Source organism: Perca flavescens, chromosome 23, assembly GCF_004354835.1.
Source record: "Perca flavescens isolate YP-PL-M2 chromosome 23, PFLA_1.0, whole genome shotgun sequence".
In the NCBI taxonomy this organism is placed as follows: Eukaryota; Metazoa; Chordata; class Actinopteri; order Perciformes; family Percidae; genus Perca; species Perca flavescens.
The window spans coordinates 21,784,206-21,810,083 of NC_041353.1; the positions used below are offsets into that span (position 1 = coordinate 21,784,206).

Consider the following 25,878-nt stretch of genomic DNA (forward strand, 5'->3'; position numbering starts at 1 on the left):
TCATCAGTCTGAGAGGTGTAGCAGCTTCTCTCATTATACTGGCAGGACAAACACGTATCCTGGATAACACTTCAATGATACAGACTGAAACACCTAGGATGACTTCTTACATTTTTAATCCCATGGACTCTTTTTGGCAGGTCCACCACTGCTCCTAATCATAGGCCTGAATACCTGCAATTAAATCACAAAATTATGCACTAGAATTTTCAATGTAATGCAATTATACAGCTAAAAAATGGATCTTGGATTTAAACATTTAATTGTATACCCCTCTGCTGATGAAGTCCATGAGATGTGGCTGAAAGCTGTGGAAAGTTTCCAGTGGATCTTGAGCAGAAATGTTCTAACCGACTTTTACATTGCTGCTTGAGCCCTCATGTTCTCATTGTTCACGTCCATTTTTATTTATATAGCCCAATATCACAAATCTGCCTCAGGGTGCTTTACAATCTGTACAGCAACACCTTCTGTCCCTTTCGACCCTCGCTTCGGATAAGAAAAAAACCCTTTAACGAGGGAAAAATGGAAGGAAGGATCCCTCTCCATGGTCAGACATGCATGACGTTCAAAATAATGAACATAATACAATTACAAAGTAGAAAATGACAAAATTATACATAGAACTAGAAATGTGTTCTCCTTAAATGTCCCCTTAAAGGGAAAGGGGAGTTTATTGCACGATGATGATGATGATGATGATGATGATGATGATGATGATGATGATGGCTAATGTGATGATTGTGATGATAATGGAAATAATGCTGCTATTGCTGATTAAAGTAAAGATGAGGATGATGGCTATACCATTCAAATCAAATCAAACTTTATTTGTCATTGCATGAATACAGTGTATTAAACCCCCCACATACATTTCACTCTCTCTTTTCTCTTTCCCACACACAATGAGGTTGACGGATGATGATTAGGATTTTGTAGCCTATCAGCTAGTGATGATGAAGATTAAGATGACTGCGCTACTGCTCTAGCCAGGAGCAGGTGGATGATGAGGATGATGGAGCTGCTGTTGCTAATTAGAATATTGCGATGATGGCGAGATGATCATGATGCTGAACAAGTTGATGATGATGGTTAAGAATGAACTGGTGAGGAAAGTGATGATGATGATGATGAAGGGGGGGAGAGAAAGATGATTATAATGATAAGATTTAATTGGGTGAGATAGAGGAGTCTTTAATAAAAATGATGAGAAGAAGATGGTGGTGGTGATGATGATGAAGATGCTTTACACCCTGTTCCCCCCCATTGACATATATAAAAGGTTTCCCCCCCCTATAGGGGCACCCTCGCCGCCGCCCCTCCCATGAACAGCGTTGCCTCGGTGACTGCTGGTTTACGTGATGACGTTGGATGTATATGAGCGCAGGCGGCGGGATCTCTCTCCCTTTTACCGCCATCGGAGCGGAGTCTCTTTCTTCCCTGGGACCTCTACACTGCGCAGCGCCGCTTCACCAGTCCAGCCTCCGGCCAGATAGCGAAGGTAAGGGACAGGACTCGCAAATGGCTTCGGCGCCAACGCCCCAAGCTTAGACGTCGTTTCAGTAGTTCCATTTCAATTGTGTTGCTTTAAATACCAGCGGACCGAGGAAGACTGCTCCGCTTTGCTCATGCTAGTCAAGTCAGACAGCGGTAGCAGCCATTGAGACTGGCTCCACCATGATGTGTGTTAACGTTACACGCGATTGAAAAAAAACCCAATAAAACAACGATTAACGTGTTTGTCCGTTTACCCTGGATTGCAATGACAATCGTTGCATTGATAGAAACGACACGACGTCGGGTAATTGTCGGCGTTTTTCGACATTTGTTGACACGTGTTTTGTATCTTGTATTTTGGGACTTGACCTTATTTTTTTGGAGGATGATAACGTTATCCAGGGTGGGGAATTGTGGATGGGTGTCTGGACTTTAAGAATGCAGCGCGCGGCGGTTTGTTTAACTGAATAGTCGGTATTATTACATAACGGAAGCTGCAGCATGGTACCGGAGCGTTGGCACCACTTCCTCACTGGCCCACATCTAGCCGTGGCACCGTGTCTGTCGAAGATGTTCGTCCCACTTGCTCAGCCCAAGTAGTGCGCATCAAGCTAGCAGCACATAAGCTAGCTTAAGTAGCCAGACACATCGAGGCAGTGCAGTGACAAGACGGGCAGGCCGGCTAAAGTTAGCCTGTTAGTAGCCTAGAGGTCGGCTTGTTTGTGGAGGAAGCGAGTGGACGTTTGTTGTTTGACGTCGGTCAGAAAACGTTCCAACAGGTTGGCTGGCTGGCTTGGTCCAAATAAGTTTTTTTTATTTTTTAAATATGGCTTCACTTCAGAGTGAGCAGGCAGGCACCCACACGGGGCTTTTTGTCAGTCATTAATGGTTTGCTAGACCTGAGCATGCAACACGTGGTCGCTGGGCAGGATTAGGAGAAAAGGCTCTCCCAGAAAGTAAAAGGTCGGTTTGGTCAGTCTGCTGGACCAGTGTTAACACATGCGAAGTTAGTTAATATTGTTCATACACAGTTCTGAGAACATGAATTGTCTCGTTGCTATTTTGGTATTTGTAGGCCTTTTGTGACAGGGGTGATACGATTTTAAAATGTCTACTTGTACAGGCTTGGCAATTACATTACGAACTGAACACGACTTGTTAAAACTGTAATGTTTATATCAGAGGTCTAATATCATGAGTCATCACCTGGGCAGATCATGAGTGTTCATGTCCTCAACGAGATAGCTTTTCAGATTATTGTTGAAATGACGTAACGTTACATGGAGATAACATGTACAGTACAGGTATTATAGGAACTTGGAACAGTAACACGTGACATAACGGCAATCATAGCACCTTACATGCATCATCTGCTTTGATTGAAAATGATGGAGCCTGCTCTCCCAGTAGATTAAAAAGAAGTATTCACCCCAACTTTAAACACCCTGACATCATATTTTGCACAACAGCAGTATATGTGAAACTGATGCTGCTGCTAAAAGCTTTCAACAGTACTTTCCCATCAATAATTTGGCATAATGGGAATATACAAGGTGCCTTAGGGGGGTGGGTGTCATCTTACCTTAGATATTGTAGTGTGATATGGGGCATATGTGCTTTTATTATTTCATGCTGTGCCTTTTGTTCGTTTGGTCAATTGTTGACTAAAAAGTGAAAGCTTTAAAAGTGTATTTTGAGAAATGGGACATGATTAAAGCCCCAAATCAGAGTCAACACACAGACAGCTCTCTTCTTAAGTTATCCACTTATGGAAGAAGAAACATTTTGATCTGCCATGTGACGTTGTTCTGAGCTCAGTGAACTGTCACATCAGCTCTGTGGTTGAATAATCTTGCTGTATTAGCTGAATGAAGGCCAGCTAATGTATAGAGAAATGGTGTTGATATGATGGCTTTCCTCAAAGGATACCCGTCGTGCTCATTTTCTCGGTTTTGGTTTAAATTGTTGGCTCTCTTTTCTTTTTTTCTGATGTGTGACTCCAGAGATTCTAAGTTCTGGGCCTTGGGACCCAGAGCTGTGCTGCTGTTAGTTAAAGTTTCCCCATCTAATAAGGGCTGATTTACCCCTGGGATGACAGGTAAATGCAATTAACGACTTGACAGTATGGCAAGCCAGCAGAAAGGTGACAGTGAAAGACCAGGATTAGAATCTCGCAATGGTCGGTACCCTATTGGAAGTCTTATTTGGTTAATGTGAAATTCTGGTTTAGAACTGGGCGATAAGTTAGAAATAAGTATCGTGATATTAATATTTTCCACTTGTAAGAAGGTAAAGGTATGAAAAATTACAAATATTAAACTGATTTAGGCCCAGTAATGTCACAGCATAACCACAACTCTGGGGAAAACTTGGTATTGTTGCGTCACGGGCTTCCATATTTTAGTGTATCCATGGAAGGTAAGGATGAAATAGCCTACCATGGTCCTCTGGCTCCACTGCACTTCACTCAGTCTTTCTTGCACCTTCCCAGTCCTCGGTGGAGTCAAATAGCGGCGGCACTCCATCGGTAGTTCATTTTGTAGACATTTAAGACACAGACGTAGTATTAACACAGCTTTATCGGGAAAAAGTCATCCTCTTCTCCAATGACTCTCCCTTAGTCTTCTTCACTTCTGTGTTGTAAGCTAACTTGTGTGTTAACTTATTCCTGGTTCTCTCATTTCTAAGTAACTCTCCTCAACCCCTGGACAAAGAATTCACTAGGACGTTGTTCTTGCCTGCCACATGTTTGAGCTCCAGGTTGTATGATTATAACTCCAGTCCCCACCGATCGTCAAGTCTTTAAAATGTTAGGCCATCCAAAGGTATTTGTGCCAATAATATAAAGCAAAAGACAATTTTAGAGATGCACAGATTACAACTTTATAGGCTGATTCCGATTTTCTTTGAGCTAGGCCAGCCGATTCCGATTTCGACTTTTCTAACCACTTTACAGCACACACAGATATTTCTTTTCTATTTTTTCTTTAATAGAACATTTTGCACAGAACATAGACATTTTTTTGAACAGATAATGGATCACTATAAAATAGAACCATATAAATGACTCCTGGTGTGGGAAATTCACACACATCTAAAGTGCAATGTTAGAACCATTTCCTTCTTTTCATATCCAACAAAAAAATTGTTTTTGGGGTCGTCTCTCCACGCCCTACTTTCTCCTTGCAGGTGTTGCATATTGCAAACTTGTTATCTTCTGCACACACGCTGAAGAATTTCCAAACAGCTGACATGTTGCAGGTTATATTCACGAGGTTCCCTACATGTGCAAGAATAGCGCTTCACACCGCGAGCGGGTACCCGCCACACACGGCGGAAAAGTTGAGAGAAAGGAAAAAGAGAGCGTGCTGTCGCGTCCGTGTGTGCGTGCATTAGGGCTGGGCGATATGGTTGAAAACTGTATCACGATATAAGTTTTTCATATCGGTCGATATCGATAATTATTGATATTTTTTATTACCTATTTAAAATAAGGACCAGGAGAAAAATATATGAAATTTAAACATTTTTATTTTAAACTTAACCCTGCTCTGATTATAATCTCCTCAGTTGTAAAAGCAGAAATATCTACAAAACCATGGAAAACACTCAAATAATTCAAATGTAAACAGGTCTAAAATCACAATGAACACTTAACAATTATCTCTTAACATTAAGGTGCAAAATTAAAGAATAAGTAAGAAGTGCTTAATAAAGTGTCATAAAATAGTGCAAAGTGTTAGCTAAATATAAGAAACCTGAGAAGGAACTATTTTCTGCAGGTTTAGTGCTAGGTTGGTAACCTGGCTTCTGGACAGTGCTCAGCATGTCTGCCCGCCGTTATTTCTTTGTAGTGTTTAGTAAGGCGCTGATGCAGAGTACCTCTCCATGGTGCTCTGCTGCTTGTAGTGTTTAGTAAGGCACTGATGCAGAGTACCTCTCCATGGTGCTCTGCTGCTTGTAGTGTTTAGTAAGGCACTGATGCAGAGTACCTCTCCATGGTGCTCTGCTGCTTGTAGTGTTTAGTAAGGCACTGATGCAGAGTACCTCTCCATGGCGGTCTGCTGCTTGTAGTGTTTAGTAAGGCACTGATGCAGAGTACCTCTCCATGGTGCTCTGCTGCTTGTAGTGTTTAGTAAGGCGCTGATGCAGAGTACCTCTCCATGGCGGTCTGCTGCTTGTGCCGTGTTGCAGCTGCAGATGTTGTTGGACGTTGATGGCGAATACGGCTGTGCTCGAAAGTGTGAGCGCGGCTAAAGTGGTAAAACAAGTTTATGGTATTACCAGTGTTGGTCTGACGACATTGGTCTGACTACGGTCAGACTTATAAAATCCCCAAAACTGCCATACTGACTTTTCCTGTTTTATCAACGATTTCCTCGCTCGCTGCGGCACTCACTTTCCACTCCACGCCGGTTCTGTTATTGAAGAACACGAGACAGCGATGTGGCGCAACCAAACATGATACTGTTACATGATTGGCTGTTAGAGTGTCACTCCCCACGTTGCTAGGTTGCCAGAGAGTGAGGGCTTTTGTTCATGCAACCAAACATGATTCACAACCTCTGGTTTCTTCTGATGAAGAAAAACAAGTTATCGAACGTTTTATCGACCGCATTTTCTATTGATATTGATTATGTTTCTATCGCGATACATATCGTTATGGTTTTATCGCCCAGCCCTAGCGTGCATCCTTGAGAACTGTAACTCGTATAACTTTTGTCGTCAGTTAATTGTAGTGTTGACCGGCATGAAATCGCCATATGTCAGACTGATCTGCCGGTTGCCGGTGATGGCAGAGCACGTGAAAACCGGCCAATTCCGGTCACTGGCCAGTCCATCGGTCATCTCTAGACAATTTATTACATTAAGCTTAAATGACTTAAACAATTAATTATTGAATCGAACTATCGACTATTTGATTTATCAGCTGCTACCTGTAAGAGAATGTAGGTCTTTGTTAGTTTTGGGTACCGAAATCTGTACTTTTTTTTAGATATGAACCAAATTACGTTGGTACTACAGAGGACCAATTAACATTAAATCAAACGGTGCCATATCTCGTTACCTAGAGCGTGTAACGCAAGCTTCTGTCCTTTTTTAAAACCAAAAAAAAACGGACACGGCTCCATCTTTTTGGCACAAGTTTTTCTGTGTCATGTTCTGCAGCTTCGATTTCGGAACTTTCCATGTCTATCCTATCATCTTCACCGTAATGTAACACCAGAGCACTCCTGTTTACCCTCACCACGCCTCGCAGTCGCACCATGCGTGTTACATTAAAAATGGTTCCGTCTGAAACAGTGTTGCGCAGCTTAGCATTCCAAACGTTGTGTAATAAAATACACTGGTATGGCGGTATATTAAAAATTCATATCACAACGAAAATATACACCGGTTTTCGGAGTGAACCGGTATACCGCCCAGCACTATTGGTCACTGTTGCCGGGCTGGGTTTGGAAGGAGTGAGGGCCTGGTTGTTTGCTGGTTTTCAGTGCCTCCTGAGGAAGAGTGGCAGGTGTGGTCGAAGTTGATCAGTAGCGACCTGATGTTTCAGTGATGGGATCTGTCTATTTGTGGCCAACCAAACACACATTTTTGTCAGTAACTTTGGATTTGTTCTGGTCCGACACTAATAATGAAAATTTCTACCACCTCAAATGAATTGCACATATAACTGTGAAATTTAAAAAGCAGCTTTTTCCCTCGTCCATAAACCAGCACCACAAGGCTTTGGTTTTGAGTTACAGCCACCTTAGCGTCGCTTCCAGGTCATGATTTATTGCCTTACTGTTTTATCTGGGCACCTATCACCTCTGCAAGTCTCCCCTATCTGTTCCTTTTGGAAAGAATGCCATGGTAATCCATCTCTCTAAAGGGAAGAAGGCTCTGAGAGGGGGTTAGGTGTAGGTGAGTCCCAGCCAGAAGAACAGGTTCTTCTTTTATAAGCAAGTGGCCTGACTTATTAAAAGTTAGTTTAATAAAAATGCTAATTGTCCACCGAAAGCAGGACATTTGTTTGAAAGCTCGTCGTGAAGTGAGAAGTGTATTGCAGGCCCGTCCTAGACTCCCTGACGGGTCTTGGCATCAAGGTTCTTTTTTTTTTTTTTTTTTTTTTTTATAAAATGTGTTTAAAATAAGCGTCATGAGTTATTTGGAAATGCTGTTTGACCCAAATCTATTGACAGTCAAATGTTAGTCAAAATTAATTAGTTTGTGTCCTTCAGTATTTCTAAACTAACAGTGTTCTCTTCTTCTCTTTAGCATCACTTGAGACTCAGCTAAGATGGCAGACATCGACAAGTAAGTACTTGTTCTATCAGGGCTACTCTTTGCTACATTTGGCCTCTCCGCCACCGGTCTTCTCTTTTGGTCTAAACACTTGCTATGATATCACTGATTTGGAACGTGGTCAGATACACAACATGATCACACCTATAACGGGTAGCACAGAAGGCTCTCCCCTCGATGTGCCATAATGCATCGTGACAGTTTTAAACACTAAACGCACACATAAGACACCTCACAACATTTGAGTGATGGACCTTAACGTCATTCCATCAGGAACGACACTCCAGCGGTTGTCCCACAACACAGGGATGCGCACACACACACACACACACACACACACACACACACACACACACACACACACACACTACCTCTCATTCTCCACTGTTGGCCATTGATTTTCATTCTGTGCTGGAGACTGACAGGAGGATGAGAGGGCATGATGTTAAGGCTTTGTCGCAACTTGGTTTTGATTACTGTTGGTTTAAACAGCTGAGAATTGTATATTGTTTGGTCAGGCAATATGACTGAACTCTTCCTCAATTACCAACGCATAAGCAAGTCAGGCTGCAGCTATTGCTTTTTCAGGGTCAAGTACTCAACCAATCATTCTCATGCTTATTCTTTGAAGCTTCAGTTGTGAATTTGTGAGTTTATCTGGATAATATAAGTTCCCGGCTTAATTTTTCAGTTTCACCAAGCAATTTGTTTTTGGAATTCGAAAGGAGTTGAAAATTTGGTTGCCAGTCGACGCGGCAGGCAGGGTGGCCAAAGTCGCTGCCATCCTCACCGTAAATGTGCCAGGAGTAGTTGGTGGCTGGTGTTAATTCTGTGAACTCCAACAGTCTAAAGTGTTGGTCTCTGTTTTGGCTGACCTTCCCTTCTTTGTTTCTCCCCCTTCTGTCTCCCCGAGCAGCAAAGACCAGGCTGAGATTGACCCGGCAGATATGGAGGATGTGGAGGAAGTGGAAGAAGAGGAAACAGGAGAAGATGAAAACAGCAAAGGTAGGTTTCCCTGCATAAATGCTACAGTACTGACTTTTAAGGGTGTAATTGCTAGCAATGTCTACATATAGTCATAGACAGTCTGTCTTAGAATGTAAATCTAAGGTTGTGGGAATTTGTGCAGAGGTAAAGGCATATTTAAGATATGTTCTAAATCAAGATTTCTGCCTGAGTTTTTAATCAATCGGGTGTGTAAAAATGTCATTCCAGGAGCAGACTAACAGTCTGAACTTTTTGTGCCTATGCCTACTACCTAAACTGAAGAGTTATAAACCGGACATGATTTTGAATTGTAGTTCAGAGCTGGGAGGCACTAATCCATTTTATTTTGGGATCTCAGTGCTGTTTATGCATCCTTTTGATGCTCAATAAATGACGGTTTCTTGTATATTGGCATACTGCAGACTCCTTGTGGATAGATATAGAGGACTGTTTGGCCTTGTCTATTTAAAACAAGTATTAATAGTCTTTTTATTTTTAAAAGCCAGACTTGAAAGAAGGCTCATTCTGGCTGTCAGCGACTGATCTGTCACAAAGACCACACTCTCAGGAAAGCTTTACATGAGGTCTGGAAGCTGATGGAAGATTGCAACTGCATGAATATTACAATTGCAACTTGCAAAACATTAAAAGGGGCAGTGCAAACTCTATAGACCTCACATAGCACACATCAAGGCTGCTGTGAGACACGAGTATTAAACTCGGAAGGACTCACAAATCTCAGCTCTACCTGTAAATGCACAGGTTCATGTGTGGAATTTGGCAACAACACTGACAGGGTTTTAGTGGTATATTAACCTAGTAAGTGTTTGTACTATGCTAGTCTATGTCCACGATGTTCTACTTCCAGGATTGCTCCGTTGTCGATGGAAATTCTGCCTGATTTCACTCATTTAGGCCAGATATCCATTGGCTTTCTCTGTGTTGGCTTTTTAAACTCCAGGACTATGGTTAACTGCTGCTCAGATCTCTGCAGGGTAAATCGAGACAGCTAGCTAGACTATCTGTCCAATCTGAGTTTTCTGTTGCACGACTTAAACAACTTTTGAATGTACACGTTCCACCAAAACAAGTTCCTTCCCGAGGCTATTTCGCAGCGGCACCGTGGCTCCGTCCAGTGCTTAGCACCGCCCAAGACTATTGTGATTGGTTTAAAGAAATGCCAATAAACCGGAGCGCGTTTTTCTCGCATCCCAGAATACTGTGTGGACTAGCCAGACCCTCCTCCGCAGCGCTGTGGGGGAAGGTCTGGCAATGCGAGACTAGTACTTTGCAAAACTAGAAGATAGTAATGTAGGGTCAGAACTAAAGCGCATCAGCAATAAAGGCAAGTGATGATTTACAATGAATTTTAAATGTGATGTCATTGCACATGTGGAACAGTGGAGACACTAAATAGTTTTTTTGTTGTTGAGCATCTGTGGTGATATCCAAAAATCTATGACCATCCAGAGCATTGATGCATCTTCAGGACTTGATGAAAGAAAATGGACGTGAGGCAGGGAACAAAAAGTTGAAATGCAACTGGCTTGTGTAGAGCAGCGCATCAGGAGCATGCTTAAAGGGATATTCCAGGAAAAAGTTTGACGTTTTCTCGTGGATGGAGAGAGTCTGCTATTGAATTCTGTTGCAGTGGATTCAGATGTTACTGCATGTTGCAGCCACCTTATGTTGGCAGTGAGTGTTGTCAAGATAGATTATGGGTGGAGTTCTTTTAAAATGTAGTTTGGTCATGGTCAGAAAGTGCATAGTGGTCAGCAGCAGTGTTAGGGTAGTTACTCAAAAGTAATGCCTTCCTTTACTACATTACTCACTGCTAAAAGTAACTAGTTACATTATTAGTTACATTACTTTTGGTTAATCCGAAAAGTTAAACCTCATGTATGCCCAGATCAACAAACCCTTATTACAATGAGGACATTGTCTTCTCTTTAATACCACAGAGCTGACAACAAAGTTGTGAACATCTGTACAATGTTTGTGAAGAAGTGGTGGTCGTCTGCTCTTGATTATCTGCATTTTACCCAGTAGGTTTCAGAAAGACAGCGCTTCCACCGTCGAAACTGCAACATTTCCTCCACTGTGTCTGCTGCCACAAGCTTATTTATCTCTGCTTTGTTTACCTGCTGTTGAAAATCAAGTCTTGGCTGGTGTCGGCAACCTGCTCTTTTCATCCGCGTCTCGTGGTCTGGGGGACTTTAGCAACTCTCTTTGATTGGATGATTGGTGGAGAGGTGTTTGTGTCCTGGGCACAATTTACACTTTACAGTCAAGTTTTTGTCCTTTTCGTGCAACTAATTTGAAGTAATGGGCATACCTCCACCCCTCCAAAGACGTCTTAAGCTGTGGCTCTGCCATCTTTGTTTCGTCTACTCGGACGGGTGTTATCGCAAACTTGCAGAGTGAGGCACTCGGTGTTACTTCAAAAAAGCAATTGGCCTTGTGGTAGCTGACCCTCCATTGATGTATCCACCAAAAAAGGCATTTTGTATCAGATCATCCCGCCAACAGCTTGTGTTGTGTGAATTCAGACAAGCATAGGTGTATTTATTTGACTTGGACAGCTGATCTATGCTGGCTGGTAACACATTACAAGCAAAATGCCCAGGATGTGCCAACAGAGAAGTGACTTCCAATCTCTTTAATCTTCTCTTCTGCCAGCAGCGATGTGACTGAGCTTTGATAGGTGTAAGCAATGTGTCGGACACTGGGATTGTACCATCTGTCACATGTCTGCTTGCACAAAGGAAGATCACCCTTTTATTGCTGACTGCCTCCTCTAATGTCAATGCAGCACTGGCAATATGCACGCCATTAACCAGACCTTTCAGTGTTTACCTTATTTATTAGAAATCGCACATCCTTCAAAATATGCAGGAAAATAACATTTTAAAATGTGTTAAGAGATGACTGACTGCTCTGAGCAGGAAACTGCTCCTGGACTCTGCTCCAGCTTACTTGCATCTTCTGGTAAACACGCAGTGCTGAGATGTGCAATATATCTCAGGATGACTCAGATATTGTAGGAAGTGATAATACTGACTAGAACAAACAACTGTGTTCTCATGCAGCAGGTGAATCCTGTCCCGGACATGAATTTGCATATTAATTTAATCGAACCTTCCACTCTAGTTCAGTTGTCATTAACATATGAAGTAAAGAACCCTTTCATGCCCCCTGAATGGGTTTAACTGCCTTCATATAGCACTTTTGACTGTGTGTGTTCTCAGCTCGTCAGCTGACCGTGCAGATGATGCAGAATCCACAGATCCTGGCTGCGCTGCAGGAGAGGCTGGATGGTCTGAACGGCTCGCCGTCAGGCTACATGGAGAGGTGAGACATAATCTGATTTTTGGTGATAACTTGATCTGAGAACACATTTGTGCAGCCTGTCCCCTTCTACAGTTGCCATAGAGCAGAAACGGCTGCAGCATAGATCAGTGTCTGTAATAGGGTTGTCACGAGAACCGGTACTTCGGTACCAACTCGATACCGCAATTCTGGAAACGTTCCGGTACTCATTTTTCCACAGTACCGTAGGTACCGGGGGATGCAATCCTGACAGGGGCAGTATATACGCCTAATGTAAAAAATGTTCTAGACTGTCACTAAATGCTGAAGAACACCGACCAGCACGGAAAAACGGCGAATGGCCCCCCGTCTCCCTGTACGGCTTGACCGCATTCAGCTTCTGGCTTTACCGTACATCTACGGCGGTGGCTTTCACGACTTCACCTGGAACCCCCAAACCGCAAGTGAGTCTATTTCTCTCTGCCATTAGCGCTGGTTTTAAAAGACCTCTATAACATCAGTTAACTTTAGCCGGTTCTTTGCGAAAAACAACTGCAGAGAGAAATAGACGTAACGAAACTTGCTTGAGTGGATGAATACTTTGATCCATTTAAAGCGCCCATATTATGCTCATTTTCAGGTTCATAACTGTATTTTAAAGTTGTACCAGAATAGGTTTACATGGTTTAATTTTCAAAAAACACCATCTTTTTGTTGTACTGCACAGCTCTCTCTCACTACTGCAGATCATCTTTTCACCTGGTTTCTGTTTTATCTACAGAGTGAGACCTCTTTACATCTTCTTCTTCTTCTTCTGTACTATCTTTGATTGCACTCGCACATGCTCAGTAGCTCAGATGTAGAGCATGTCAGCTAGCTAACTCTAGAGACAGTAAACAAGAGCCTGTTTCTCCAACTTTGGTCAGTTACAAGGCAGGATTAGCTGGGAGACTTCTAAATAAGGGTGCACATGTAAGTAGTTTATTTGTAGATTATGGTGAACTGGTGTGTGTTGTAGCAGTGCTTTGCTATTGAGAACGACTTAGCATGCTAACGAGCTAACAGTTGTGGTTAGCCAGCTCATTTCGGACTGTGACGTCACAGTCCGAGCCTTTTTTGAACAGCTCACCAGGAGACTGAAGGCAGGACACATTTAGAAACCGTATCTCACTGAAAACAGCATGGATGGATTTTTTTAAAAGTTTGTATGTGTGTGGAAGCACCAGAGACACAAAAGAACACCCCAAATCCCAGAAAAAGTGATTTTTTTCATAATATGGGCACTTTAAGTACAGTTGTAACACAAAGGTACGGATTGCCCATGGGTTGTGTGTGTCAAGTCAATTACACCCACAGCGATTTAAAGTTTTTAATACTTAACATGATGAAGTCCAAGAGGGCAGATGCACTTTTTCTAGATATCGTATGTCCTAATAGATGAAGTGATTGTTCATAGGTTATTTTTTACATGTTAGTCATCGAGCTGGTGCAGAGGTAGAGTCGGTGATGGTGGTCTCTGAGATGCTATAGTGAATGTAGTCGTGTGTCGTTGCTGCAGGGCTGTGCCGCCCACTGCTCCTTTTCTCAGCAAAACCATCAGCAGGCAGCTCTTTGATCAACTTGTCAAGTATTTGGCAGCCACCAACAAACTCACCAGTTACAGCATCCCAGAACTCGGGACCTAACCTACATCCCCTTGCCAGGATAGTGCAGTCAATTTAATTTCCCGTACCGCAGAGAAACTTAACTCTGTGCAGACTCACTCCTGCTCTCAAAGCCTGGAGACCACGGTCCTCTCTAAAGTACTGCTCAAGAATCTGTTGATGTTCAAGGCTTCAACCAGCTTCCCACCAAGGCTGTCTGAGGCCTCAGACAAAAAATAGATTTAATTTAACAACAAAAATGCAAAATGAACAGTTGTTGAAGGTTTTTTTTTTTTTTTTTTTTTTTTTAAGCACTGTGTGCTATTCAATTTTAGAACTGGATGCTAGCCTGCCATCACTACTAATGACCTCTACAGATCATCTTAATGAATTCCACCTGTATTCACACAGAAGAGTCAAATGAGCTCTCTCTTTTAAAATAAATAAAAATTTGATCACAAAAAAGGTCAAATGAGTTCTTAACTTTATTTTGACAAGGTGCCCTGTGTAGTATTGATGATGGAGACATTTGCATATTCAAGCACAAGCAAGATAAGAGAAATGGCAACTGAAAGAAAAGATTGGGATTAAAGTATAAGAAGCCCCTAAACTAGATAATTAAATGCAAAGGTATGCAATAACAAATTACAAAGAAAACACTGAAGGTACAGTTAGTCAATGGACTTATTCAACACTCAATTCTTGAATTCTTCACACCGCTTGTGGAACAAACTATTTAAAGGCCCTTTTTTCCCAGGTACAGTTTTGAAATTAATTGTCCTCACACACACATACCGTTGGATGTATACAGGTATTATGTACATGTGTACATTTTATAATTTTGAACCCACTGCATCATCCACATAAGGAACCAGACCATGAATTCCTCAGGCATAAACCAGTATATCTTCTTTACTCTGCTGTTTAATGAAGCAAATCTCAATAAAAGCTGTTCTTGGCATAGTTTGGGTTTGTTTACAGTGTGTACCCGATCCACCTTGATTTATTGGAGATCCTCTGGGGAGAGAGCTGCTCTGCAGTGTGTTGCTCTGCTCTAAAGCTCTCAGCAGATTAACTTCGGAGTGTCCTTGCCGGTACCAATTGCTCCTCGTTAAGCACATTTTGTCCTGCGGTTTTTTTATTTTTTTTTATTTAGGAGCCTGAAAGTACAGGAAATGCATGATCTAAAATAATGTCCTTAGGTTTTTAGATTGGAGAAAAGACTGCACAAACTCAACCAAACGTAACGGTTAGAATTATAGATTGGTCCCAGTAGTGTACTTTTTTTGTTTTTTATTTTTTATAATTGGCCAGACCTAATAGTATTAATTGTAGCTATTTGCAGTGAAAGGGCGGAGTGAAATAAACAGATCTTTGTCAGGCTTGTACTCACATCTCTTAATGCCTGTCATCCCACAGTTTACCCAAGATTGTAAAGAGACGTGTAAACGCCCTCAAGAACCTGCAGGTCAAATGTGCCCACATTGAGGCAAAGTTCTACGAAGAAGTACATGAACTGGAGAGAAAGTATGCAGCCCTCTACCAGCCCCTGTTCGACAAAGTACGTAATTTATACACTTTCTTTATTCTGACTTTCAGTACTCTCATTGTATTTCTACAGCTATATGGTTGTGCACCTTCTGTGTTTATAGAAGAGGTTTCGTGTTTTGTGAGGCTGAAATAATTTTTTTGTGTAATTGGTGAAGTAACCGGAAAAGAAAACGAGACGGTTGATATATGAATTGTCAAATATAGAACATGGGTGATGCATTCTCCCTCAGCATCTGTTACCTTGAGTGGGCTGCCATGTAAATGCTGATCTGTGCTGCTGTGCAGCCAGTCAAAACACCCCCACTCCCAACTTCTTATCGCTTATGCTTGTCTTTTAAATAGTGGGAATGTTGAACTTACAAACCAATGTGACGTCTTCACATTGTTCGTTTTGTCTAACCAACATTACAAAACCCCAAATTATCGTTTCAACTGAAGTTGAATTGAGGATTTCTGTGGCCTTTAAAACGGACTATGTTCGTTATCCCCTAAATTGGCATGCTCTATCGAACTGCATCCCACATGTTAACTAGCCAGCAAAAACTAGCTGAATGTGTCAACAGATAAGTTCACTCTTTAAAAAAGGTACGCCTTTATATATTGAAATTGTGCAAAATTCCAGAGCTTAACTTCCCTTGGAATTTTTCCGGAAATCTTCCGACCCTTTTGTAACCCTAGACTTCTGATCAAGTTTGACCCTGCTCACTTGAATCCTGCTGGATTTGTTAAGCGTGGACGTACCTGTGTGGACTACTTATAGACTCATGTTTGTCACGTCACTAATGCAGGCTTATTCATTTTCATGTAAACCAATCGAGGATGTGGACTTTCCCAAGAATAGCCTATGTTCTTACTCGTTACAGAAACCACTCCCTTGGTTTAACAGCTGACCTTGTTTTCTACTTACTTTTTTTTGTTTTTCTTTTCCAGAAGAATAGGTTAACGTGATATAACTCATATGGAAATGTACATTACTTGGGTGCTACTGGTACAAACTTTAACTTAAATGGTTTTCTCCTGTTCTTTTACAGAGAAGTGACATAGTGAAAGCAGCTTATGAGCCCACAGATGAGGAATGTGAATGGAAGGCAGATGAGGAGGAAGAGCTGACCGTAAGTAAGCAGGTACAGGTGACGTATACACCTGCATGCTTCCTGTCTGACTGAACACCTAGCCTTTTCTCTTCATGCATGTAGCTTATAGTCCTGTTCAGAACATGGGATTAAATCAATCACTGATTTCAGATGTCTGTATTGCGAGGCAGCCGTACAGTTGATGAAATCACTGTAGTGATCTATTGCAACGGTTTTTAATCTTTTGTAACATTAAATGGAGCTGGTTTCCTTGCTGTATTTTCTTCATCTAATCCCCAATGCGGAGTGCTGTCTTTGTGGGTGTAAGGTGGTGGAAAGCTTTTTTTGTTTTATTAGGCATGAGATGTGAAAAGAATTGGTTGAGCAAGCGTTATTTTGAAGAGAAAATGTCTCCCTCAACTAGGATGAGATGAAGGAGAAGGCCAAGTTAGAGGAAGAGAAGAAGGACGAGGAGAAGGAAGACCCCAAAGGAATCCCGGAGTTCTGGTTAACGGTTTTCAAAAACGTGGACCTGCTCAGTGACATGCTGCAGGTAGGTTCATCCTCACAGCTGCTGGGGTGCCAGTGAAAATGGGTCACAGACACTATTTACCTCCAGCACAGAAAAATCAGGGTTTGCTTCCACCTGCTGGCCAAGTTGTGTAGAACATTGGTTTGCATTGTGCATTATGACTACATATGAGTTTGAGTTTATTTAATTCATGCTCACAGTTAAACTGAATAAAAAGCAGAATTTACAGTGGGTGGGGGTGGGTGGGCAGGTGACCGGCCATAAGTAAAAGAAACAGAAACACATGCTGGCTGCTCTTCTGAATGCTGTGGTGCTTTCTCTCCTCAGGAACACGATGAACCCATCCTTAAACATTTACAAGATATCAAAGTAAAGTTTTCGGATCCAGGAGAGCCCATGGTGAGTAAGCGCCACTCGCGTTGAATGGCCGGAACCAGTCAGCTTACCTTTTGAACCGTCTGTAATCGTGATCTCATTTGGTCTTCCCCAGAGCTTCACGTTAGAGTTCCACTTCGAGCCCAACGACTTCTTCACAAACACAATGTTGACGAAAACCTACAAGATGAGGTCAGAGCCCGACGAGAGCGACCCCTTCTCCTTCGACGGACCAGAGATCATGTGCTGCACAGGGTGAGTATTGTGTGGTCTTTTCCTGGTAAGACAATGGAGTGCTTTCCTTTATTCCAGTTGTTAGTCAGTGATATTTCTCATGTTCTTACTAATTGGCATTGCAGTGGTCTTTTTTTTTCTATAAAAAAAAACTAGGGTTTTCAGGAGCATTATTTGATTTCATACAGTTTTATAAGGTCAGCCTCATTTAATAAAAACACCCCCACGGCAAGCAACATGATCTGGACCACTGTAACAAGTTGTCTCTGTATCTCTCTACCTCTTTTCTCTCTGGATAATTTCTAAGTGGACATTAGTTAGATTCCCGAAAACAAGCCCAGGCTGTCATTAAGATTTGACATTTGTAATGTTGGATACTGACCTTGCGTTCTCCTGCTGCTGCCGCCGCCTCGTCTTTCCCCACAGTTGCACGATTGAGTGGACAAAGGGCAAGAACGTCACGTTGAAAACAATCAAGAAGAAACAAAAGCACAAGGGCCGCGGCACAGTGAGGACTGTCACCAAAACGGTCCCCAACGACTCCTTCTTCAACTTCTTCACCCCACCAGAGGGTGAGAAATATTTGGCCGATGCCAGGCTTCAGCAATCCATGGCCGGCTGATGTAACCTTTTAACAAAGTGATCATTTAGATCTTTGTGCCTGCGTGGTTTAACTAACTTTGACCATCTCCACTTGTTTACAGTTCCAGAAAATGGCGAGTTGGTAAGTCAGAGTACTTCCTCTACACTTTCAAATTCCTTATAATCTAGTTATGCATTCAACAGCTTTAAGCAAGAAACCTCTAATCTAGTTTTCCAAAGTATAGTACATATTAAAAAAAAAAACTTCAGAAATTTGAAACCTCCTGTTGTAACCTAAGAAACACCTTAAATAGTACTGTTGAATGCATGGCTAAACTGTGGCTGGCCTGTCTGTCTTCAGGATGAGGACTCTGAGGCGGTCCTGGCTGCAGACTTTGAAATCGGCCACTTCATCCGTGAGCGTATCGTACCTCGGGCTGTGCTCTACTTCACAGGAGAGGCCATAGAGGACGACGACGACGATGTGAGTGTTGGCATCTAATCTCAAGTTTAACATCTGAACTTGTTGTAAAAATAAATAATGGAATGAACACACGCCATCAGAAGTCTCACTATGCTGTGCTTGACTACTGAAACATTTTGGCTTTGCCAAGGGAACAGATGCTCTGCTCTCTTTTTCAGCTCTTACAAGCTGTAAGGAATGTTCTGATGGATGTTTGGGAGAGACTTCACTTGTCACATTAATTGTTGGCTTTATAGTGATTAAGATCATCATCACTGTTCTAATGGGTATTTGTTGGCCGTTTGGTATTCTTTAATTCAAATATGTGGCTGTATTTTTTTGGGGGGACGCCAGGCTAAAGGCCGTTTTATGGTTCTGCGGAGGCTCCACGCAGAGCTTTCACTGTAGCCTACGTAAGTGGCCTGATTATACTTGTGCGCTGGTGTGTGTCGAGCCGGTGGGGAGTGGGTGATAGAGCGAGCGAGAAGTGAGAGAGTGACAGCGATTAGCCTCGGAGCGAGTAGCGACTCTAGAGTCTTTGTGAGAGAAACAAAGTGAGGGACCACGGTGGGAAACCTGTAGCAGGGAAAGTTAACCCTCTCCTTGACTTCATGTTTATGGAAAAGGAGAACCAGGAAATGGGGCGGGGGGGCGGGGATGCAACTCTACCAAGCCACGGCCGAGCGACGGCGTAGGGTCCAGCGTAGACGCAGAGGGGTCTGCAGGGGTATGCCGTCGATTCGACACAGATGCATAAAACGGCCTTAAGCTTGCCTCTTCTCAAATGTTTTTAGCTAATCCTCATGTTTTGTGTTTTACAGTACGATGAAGAGGGAGAGGAGGCGGACGATGAGGTAAGACTATTTAGGGCTACAGTTGATGAAAAATAAAAAAAATGACTTCCACACCATGCAAGAGATGTGTGGTTTTAGTGTTGGGACAGACATGTAGTGTTAACCGTGGTTGAGTTGAGGAAGTGCAGTAGTCTGAGGTTCTGTGCTGTGTGTGTTCAGGAAGGAGAAGAGGAGGCTGATGAGGAGAACGACCCTGAATATGATCCCAAGGTGAGATCACACACACACACACACACACACACACACACACTCTCTCTGGTGTCCTGAGAAAAACCTTACTCCGCTGTTCTCAACTTTGTTGGCTCAGGATGCTCTTTCCAAAAAGTAAAGCAGCTCTTGCTGTAGGCCATCGATAGCTGCTGCATGAGTGAACTTTTAATGTTGCCATGAGAACAGTTTTTTGCATTACACCATCCAGCGGCCACAGGGAGGGGGGTTCCTGAGCTGCAAGTAGAGAACGGCTGTCCCTAAATTGACTCCAAAAAACATACAGAATACATACTGTCAAATGCATCTCATTTTTTACTCCAGCTTTTGGTTTGCTTCAGCTTTTATTTTGTTGTCGTGCTCTTGATTTGGCTTCCAGACCAAAAAACCAAGTCTCCAGTAGATATTTTCCTCTTCAACATTGTCTTAACCAGATCCAGAACCTATATGTTAACGGAATGACTTTTCACCAGTCAGTTAAGTCTGACTGTTGCATGTTACTAAAACCTGAACCATAACCTTATGCAACACAGATCCAGTATGCCTTTAAAGAGAAGGATGACTCCAGTGAAATGTCACCCACATAGAATATGCGTTTTAATCAGAATATTAATATTTTGGCCTTATTCAAATGCATTATTTGTTAAGGGAACTTTGACACGATAACTATATAATACACGAGCACTTAGTTTAAGTAAACGCACACAGTTAAATACAAACCTGCAGAGGTTTACTGTAACTTCACTGAGACAAATGAATAAGGGGTGTTCTCCTGTAGGCTGTTTATTCGCTCATATTTTCTGCCTTCCTGATGGAGGTAATAGAGCTGAAACAACTGTGTGAATAAACCATGGACCGAAGAAAAGCTATGCATGCTCCAAAAATATTCCAAGCAACAATAAGCGGAATAAAAATCTTTTGATAGTAGAGGTGTGACGAGATCTTGTGAGATTAAATCGTTACGATATTTCTCGTCGAGGTTAAAAGTTTCAGAATGACGTCTGTACTACAGAGGATCAATTCATAAATCAATCGGGGCCAACGTCGGAGCCCCGGAGCTTCTCTGTCCTCTCTGCGTCTTTCCCCGAGCGGGGCTCAGCCCACACAGAGCTGCAGACAGAGCGATGGCAACGTCGCCTCTGCAGTTTGTCAGTCTCAGTGAGACACGCCAATGCTGGGAAAGCGGACGCCAGTGTGGTTGCACTGCTCAAAAGTTGACGCAGTTTGCTGCGATATTATATGATTGCCTTGCTGTTTGTTTAACTTCTGAGAGGGACGGGCGTTCTCCATTGCCCTGGTGACTGACTGACAGGCACAAGACAAAATCTCACATACGCCCTGGTGACCGACTGACAGGCTGAGGTTGTAGGGCAATTACAGCACCTTTTCAGCAACAAGGCAGTTTAATGAAAACTGTCATGAAAAATAAAACAGGCTAAAAAAAAAGAATAAGATCCAAGAATGAAAATTACAGTGCATGAATAATTTTTCGATTAATAGTTCGTAGGGACAGGTTTGGGAGGAGAGAGTGACGCCACCATTAGGTCTGGAGGGGTTAGTAATATAGGAGAGAAGCCATTTGAGTTTGTGGCGAAACTTTTTCACAGTGATCGTTTTTTCATTTTGTGACTTTCGATTGAATAAAAGACTATTTCATCATTAAGTTTTCTTTAAAATAGTGTATAAGTCTCGTGAGCTGAGTGTCTCGTCGCACCCCTACTTGATACATAATGTGTTAAAAGCATAGTTTCTTGTAGTCTGATCTCCACAGTGCACATACTGCTACAGGGCTTTAGTTAGCTGGTCCTTGATTGGTTTGGTCTGAGGAGTTTATTTCTATTACCTAGACTGGAGCAGCTTGTAAGTTAAACACGGATGTAAACAAGCATGACCTCTGCTTCTTTGCTAAACAAACGTCTGACACTCTGTATTCTGCTAGTTTTGCTTTTTATTTTTATTTTTTTCTCCTATTCATTAATGTTGCTTCATCTCCAGTCACTTTGGCATCTTTTGTCAGCTACTCTTTAAATTTTTCCTCACTAGGTTTAAGTGGTGACAGTAGAAAAATAACCCTATCCTGGTAGGTACAGCTTGTGACTTGTCAGCTTACTACCATCACACCCCCGCCCCCTCTCCGTTTTTTGCTTTGTGCTTCTCTCTTACTCCTGCTTATTCCGTCCTACATCCATCTCTTTGCACCCCCCACCCCACACATGAGCACCCTCCTCCTCCTCCTCCTCCTCTGCCGCCGTGCTGCACCCTCCCGAGTTACTAACCCACCGGTTTGTTGTTGTTTTTTTTTAAAGTTTAACCCATAGTGAGTTCTGCATTTGCGCCTGTATTATTTCTGTATGTTGCAGCTAGTCCAGCCTCGTGTCCTTTTTTAATTTTTCTCCATGTTGGAACTTGTCTGTCCTCAAACGCAGGCTAGTTTTGAAATTTTTGTCAGGATGTAGATTTGTCTGCCATAACTGTGCTTTTGTTTGTTTTTATAATACCCATTTTAAACATCATTGGTCCATCAGTCTGTGGTTTTTATTCTCCTTTTTACTGTTCCCATTAGTTCAGCTCTCTTTTCTCTATAGATTTGCTTTCAGTGCTGGGGATGATGGCCTCGGAGGGCTGTATGTTTGAAATAAGGCTTTACCAATAATTGGCAGATGACCAAAATACAAGAAATGCCCACAAAGAGTTTTTATATCTGAGGGTTGTGTCATTGTTGGCAATAATGGCCTGTTATCGGTCTTTATTAGCAACTGGAAAAACAGGAAAAAAAGTGAACTAGCGCCACATCAGTCTGCATTAGAAGCAGAGCTTTTTGCTTTGGGCATTTTCGTGAAAACAAAACCTTGTGTGTTAAATTTAGTTTTGCACAGAACGGCATTTATTTTGTACCCAACTGTCACCCGATTTTGGCCACGGCCAAGTGTATTGCTCAATAGCTAAAATGACCTTCCACTGTTGAGTCAGTGAGGCATCAGTCCATGCTGAGCAGCTGCAGCACGCCATCACCTTCACAAGTGTCTGATGTCTGCTGGAAGGACGCCCCCCCCCCCGTATGATGGGCTCCTAATTATCTGTCTGTGCACTTTTCATCCCTATTTACTCGAGTGTTTCATTTGTTTTTGGCAGCTAATTGATTTGAGCCTGATAGCCTGAGGTTCTGTTGAAGTGTTAACATTCATTATCCTCTAGCAGCCACATCAAAATAAGCAGTTTTGGCAGATGACTGTTTTTTTTAAAGCTCTTTTTCAAACATGCAGTATCTCCTTACCAAGTACAAACTAAACAAAGGGAACAAAAAATCTGTTCATTAAACCAATTTACTATGTTTTGTATTTAAAAACTGAAAGAAATACCAAAACGTGTAAATAATTAACTGGAGAGTACCATTGGTACCAGGTCCTGTTCTCCACTGCAGATAGTACCCGCGGCATTCTCAGCTGATCGCTGACCATCTTGAATGCGACACTCGCTGAATCTCGGCAACCAAACAGGAACGTCTGCACTTTGCCAATTGTAAGGCGTAGTGCGAGGATGCCATTGTTTTTAAATCCGGGGCCAGTGAATATTAAATCGCAGTCGCTATTGATGATAGCTTGGCCATTTAAAATGGCTGGTTTGTGCGGGATGTCAAATGTTGCTCTAGTGACGATTCTCCCTGACCAATCGGTGGTCTGCGGTGTTTTAACTCCACCTTCTAGCATTGGCTCAGCTCGCTTGGAAAACCCGTCTGAGGTTGTTCCAAAAAAGGTACCATGCACGTCGGAAAACCAAAAAAGAGCAAGCCGAGCTGTACCGTGCAGTGGATACACGGCCATTAGCTTCAGCCTGGAAACATTGATTTGACCGGCTAAAGGACTGGTTTGGCTTTTTGGGAAATACACTTTTCTTGCTGAGAGCTGGATAAGATCAATACCACTTTCATGTCTGTACACTAAATACGAAGCTGGAGCAAGGACTTTGCTAAGCACAAAGACTGGAAATGGGGAACCAATGAAATGGTTTTACTGGTGGGTTTTGTACATGTAAAACAAACTGTTAACTGGTAAGAGCTTGAGAGGTGCTGGTAAACTGGTTTTGTTACCCTTGGACACAGCTAGCTTAGCGGTTACCGGTCTTTGTACTAAACTAACAGACTCCAGCGCCATATATTCAACCGCTAGAGTGGTATCAATCTGAACACTCTGCATTTCCCAAAATATCAAACTATTCCTCCAGCGTGTTTATACCAAATACCGTCAATTAGCTTTAGTATTTTTAAGTCTTGAAAGTGTGTGTGTGTGTGTGTGTGTGTGTGTGTGTGTGTGTGTGTGTGTGTGTGTGTGTGTGTGTGTGTGTGTGTGTGTGTGTGTGTGTGTGTGTGTGTGTGTGTGTGTGTGTGTGTGTGTGTGTGTGTGTGTGTGTGTGTGTGTGTGTGTGTGTGTGTGTGTGTGTGTTTATCTTAACAACAGCCCCCTCCTGTGATTTGTTACAGAAGGATGCAGCCCCCCCAGCTGAGTGCAAGCAGCAGTGAAGCCTGGCCTGGCTGCCTTGAGGATCAACTGCACTGTAACGGCTTCTCAAATTAAAAGAAGACAAAAAAAAAAAAAAATAGTTACTTACCGCCTTATAATGTTTTGTATTTTTCTTGGTAGAGAATTTGAAGAAGAAAAAAAAAGCTTCAAGATTTTTGTTACAAAACTCATGGTAATATACTGGGAGCTGTGGCTCAATATACATAGTATTTTACTAGACCTGTTAATCCTTCTTCCTCCTCTGTACAATAGATAGCATACAGGGAAAAAAAATATCTCCCTCAAAAAGCATGAACTGTTTCTTCACTGCTAAAACTAGTTTGGGTTCTTGTGAAGTCTTTTGTTGTATTTGCTCTTAGACAACAGCTGTTGTTTAGACTGCAGCGCGACGTCAATTTCTACCCTGTCCCCGTCCCCCCCTCCTTTTTCCCTTCCTCTTCCCCCTACCCGAGCTCCAGGTTGGTCAGTTGTGGTTGTTCCAGGTGAATATCTTTTTATTCTTAGCGGGGCCTTTAGTACTGTAGCAGTTCCAGCTCTAGTGACGGAGGCCAGATGGGTGGCCTGCAGCCGGGTGTCTATTCCAGTTTATATCTAATCTTGCTGAGCGTGGGATAAGGAGTTGGTGTTTTTGGCCACTTCCTGCGCCACTTGTGCTCAACTACTTTCCACTCTCGATACATTCCAGTAAGCAGACTGGCTGGCACCGTCGGTGAACCTCTCTTCAAAGGGAGTATACTTCTCTTTCACTGGACGCACTCCTCTAAATTGAACCAAAATTTAAGTTTGTTTCGACTACTTTGTCACAAAATGGGTCGCTCCCCGGGCTCGGTACAGCCTGGTTGAGTCTCTTTAACATTCCAGAGAATTCCTAAGATGAGGATGAGACCGTTTGGAGCCCCCCCAACCCCAATAACCCAGTGCTTCAGGCTCATCTTTTCTATAGCACTTTGTACTAGTGTGTGGTGTACCGGTGGCGTCCTATCATTAGTTAGCTGTCTGAGTACTCCTTGTAAGCAGCACTTTGTGTTACGCCCCGTGTTTAAACAGTCGCGGGGGGGGCCAGGGGCGGTGCTGTAACCCCGCTCTGAGGAGAGTTCAACTTCTGGTTTTTGAGTGCATTGCCTATCTTACCGAGTGGGGGGCACACTTGGCCTGTTCAGAGAGGCTTTGCAGGAATAGGGTTGGGCAGATGTAGCACAGGGGATGAAAAGGAAAGTCCAAACCAGGTTTTCTAGTCTGAAAATGTCAGGTTCTCCAACAGCCCCTCTTCCCTCATCGGTTTATGACATTTACCTCTTGCGTCGCCCATTTTTGACTGGTCAGTTGACTCACACGGACCACAGCCCAGCCCCTGAGGTTACCTTTTATCACTGTGAAAGACGAGGGAAGCGTGATAAGGCCATTGTGTTGGCCAATGACCCACCACCCTCCCTACCCCAAACTCGTTCCTTTTTTACCCAGAAGGCCACAGGAAAGCATGTCAGAGCAATACAAACCGTAGCCTGCCTCCCTCCCACTCCATTCTTTATGCCTTTTTAAGTTTCCAGCGTTGGTTGTGTTGGGCAGCATCGTGTCCACTGTGGAGAGCCAGGGTACTACTCATTCTGCAGGGAGTATTCAGATCATGTTTATTGGAAAAGGACATGAGTTTCTGTAGGTTTCCTCTGAGCAGCTGTTGTCAAGGCAAAATGCTATGCTACAAAAATACTAATGTACTCGATAACTGTACGTGTATGTTCATGAATAAATTGGTTAAACATGTC

The 25,878-nt window shown here is 42.7% G+C and overlaps 1 protein-coding gene across 3 annotated transcripts; it reads left to right on the forward strand.

The window, feature by feature from the left end:
- Positions 1-1,375: 1,375 nt before the first annotated feature.
- Positions 1,376-25,878, forward strand: nap1l1 (nucleosome assembly protein 1-like 1). Of its 3 annotated transcripts, none has more exons than XM_028570298.1 (15): positions 1,376-1,501; positions 7,762-7,800; positions 8,705-8,793; positions 12,024-12,126; positions 15,147-15,288; positions 16,310-16,402; positions 16,776-16,904; positions 17,211-17,282; positions 17,374-17,513; positions 17,919-18,064; positions 18,197-18,216; positions 18,436-18,558; positions 19,359-19,391; positions 19,551-19,601; positions 21,642-21,662. In XM_028570298.1, the coding sequence occupies exons 2-15, from the start codon at positions 7,784-7,786 to the stop codon at positions 21,645-21,647; spliced, it is 1,164 nt and encodes a 387-aa protein (XP_028426099.1). In that variant the 5' UTR covers positions 1,376-1,501; positions 7,762-7,783; the 3' UTR covers positions 21,648-21,662. The 3 variants fall into 3 exon arrangements, with proteins under 3 accessions (XP_028426099.1, XP_028426097.1, XP_028426098.1); XM_028570296.1 differs by lacking the exon at positions 21,642-21,662 and adding an exon at positions 24,076-25,878 and having other exon boundaries at positions 1,377-1,501; XM_028570297.1 differs by lacking the exon at positions 21,642-21,662 and adding an exon at positions 24,076-25,878 and having other exon boundaries at positions 1,377-1,501; positions 16,310-16,390.

What these genes read in the sequence shown, in the direction of transcription:
- nap1l1 (XM_028570296.1), top strand. An exon ending in CCGTCAGGCTACATGGAGAG is followed by an intron (nt 12,127 to 15,146) that starts GTGAGACATAAT and finishes GTCATCCCACAG; the next exon opens with TTTACCCAAGATTGTAAAGA. An exon ending in AGCTGACCGTAAGTAAGCAG is followed by an intron (nt 16,403 to 16,775) that starts GTACAGGTGACG and finishes TCCCTCAACTAG; the next exon opens with GATGAGATGAAGGAGAAGGC.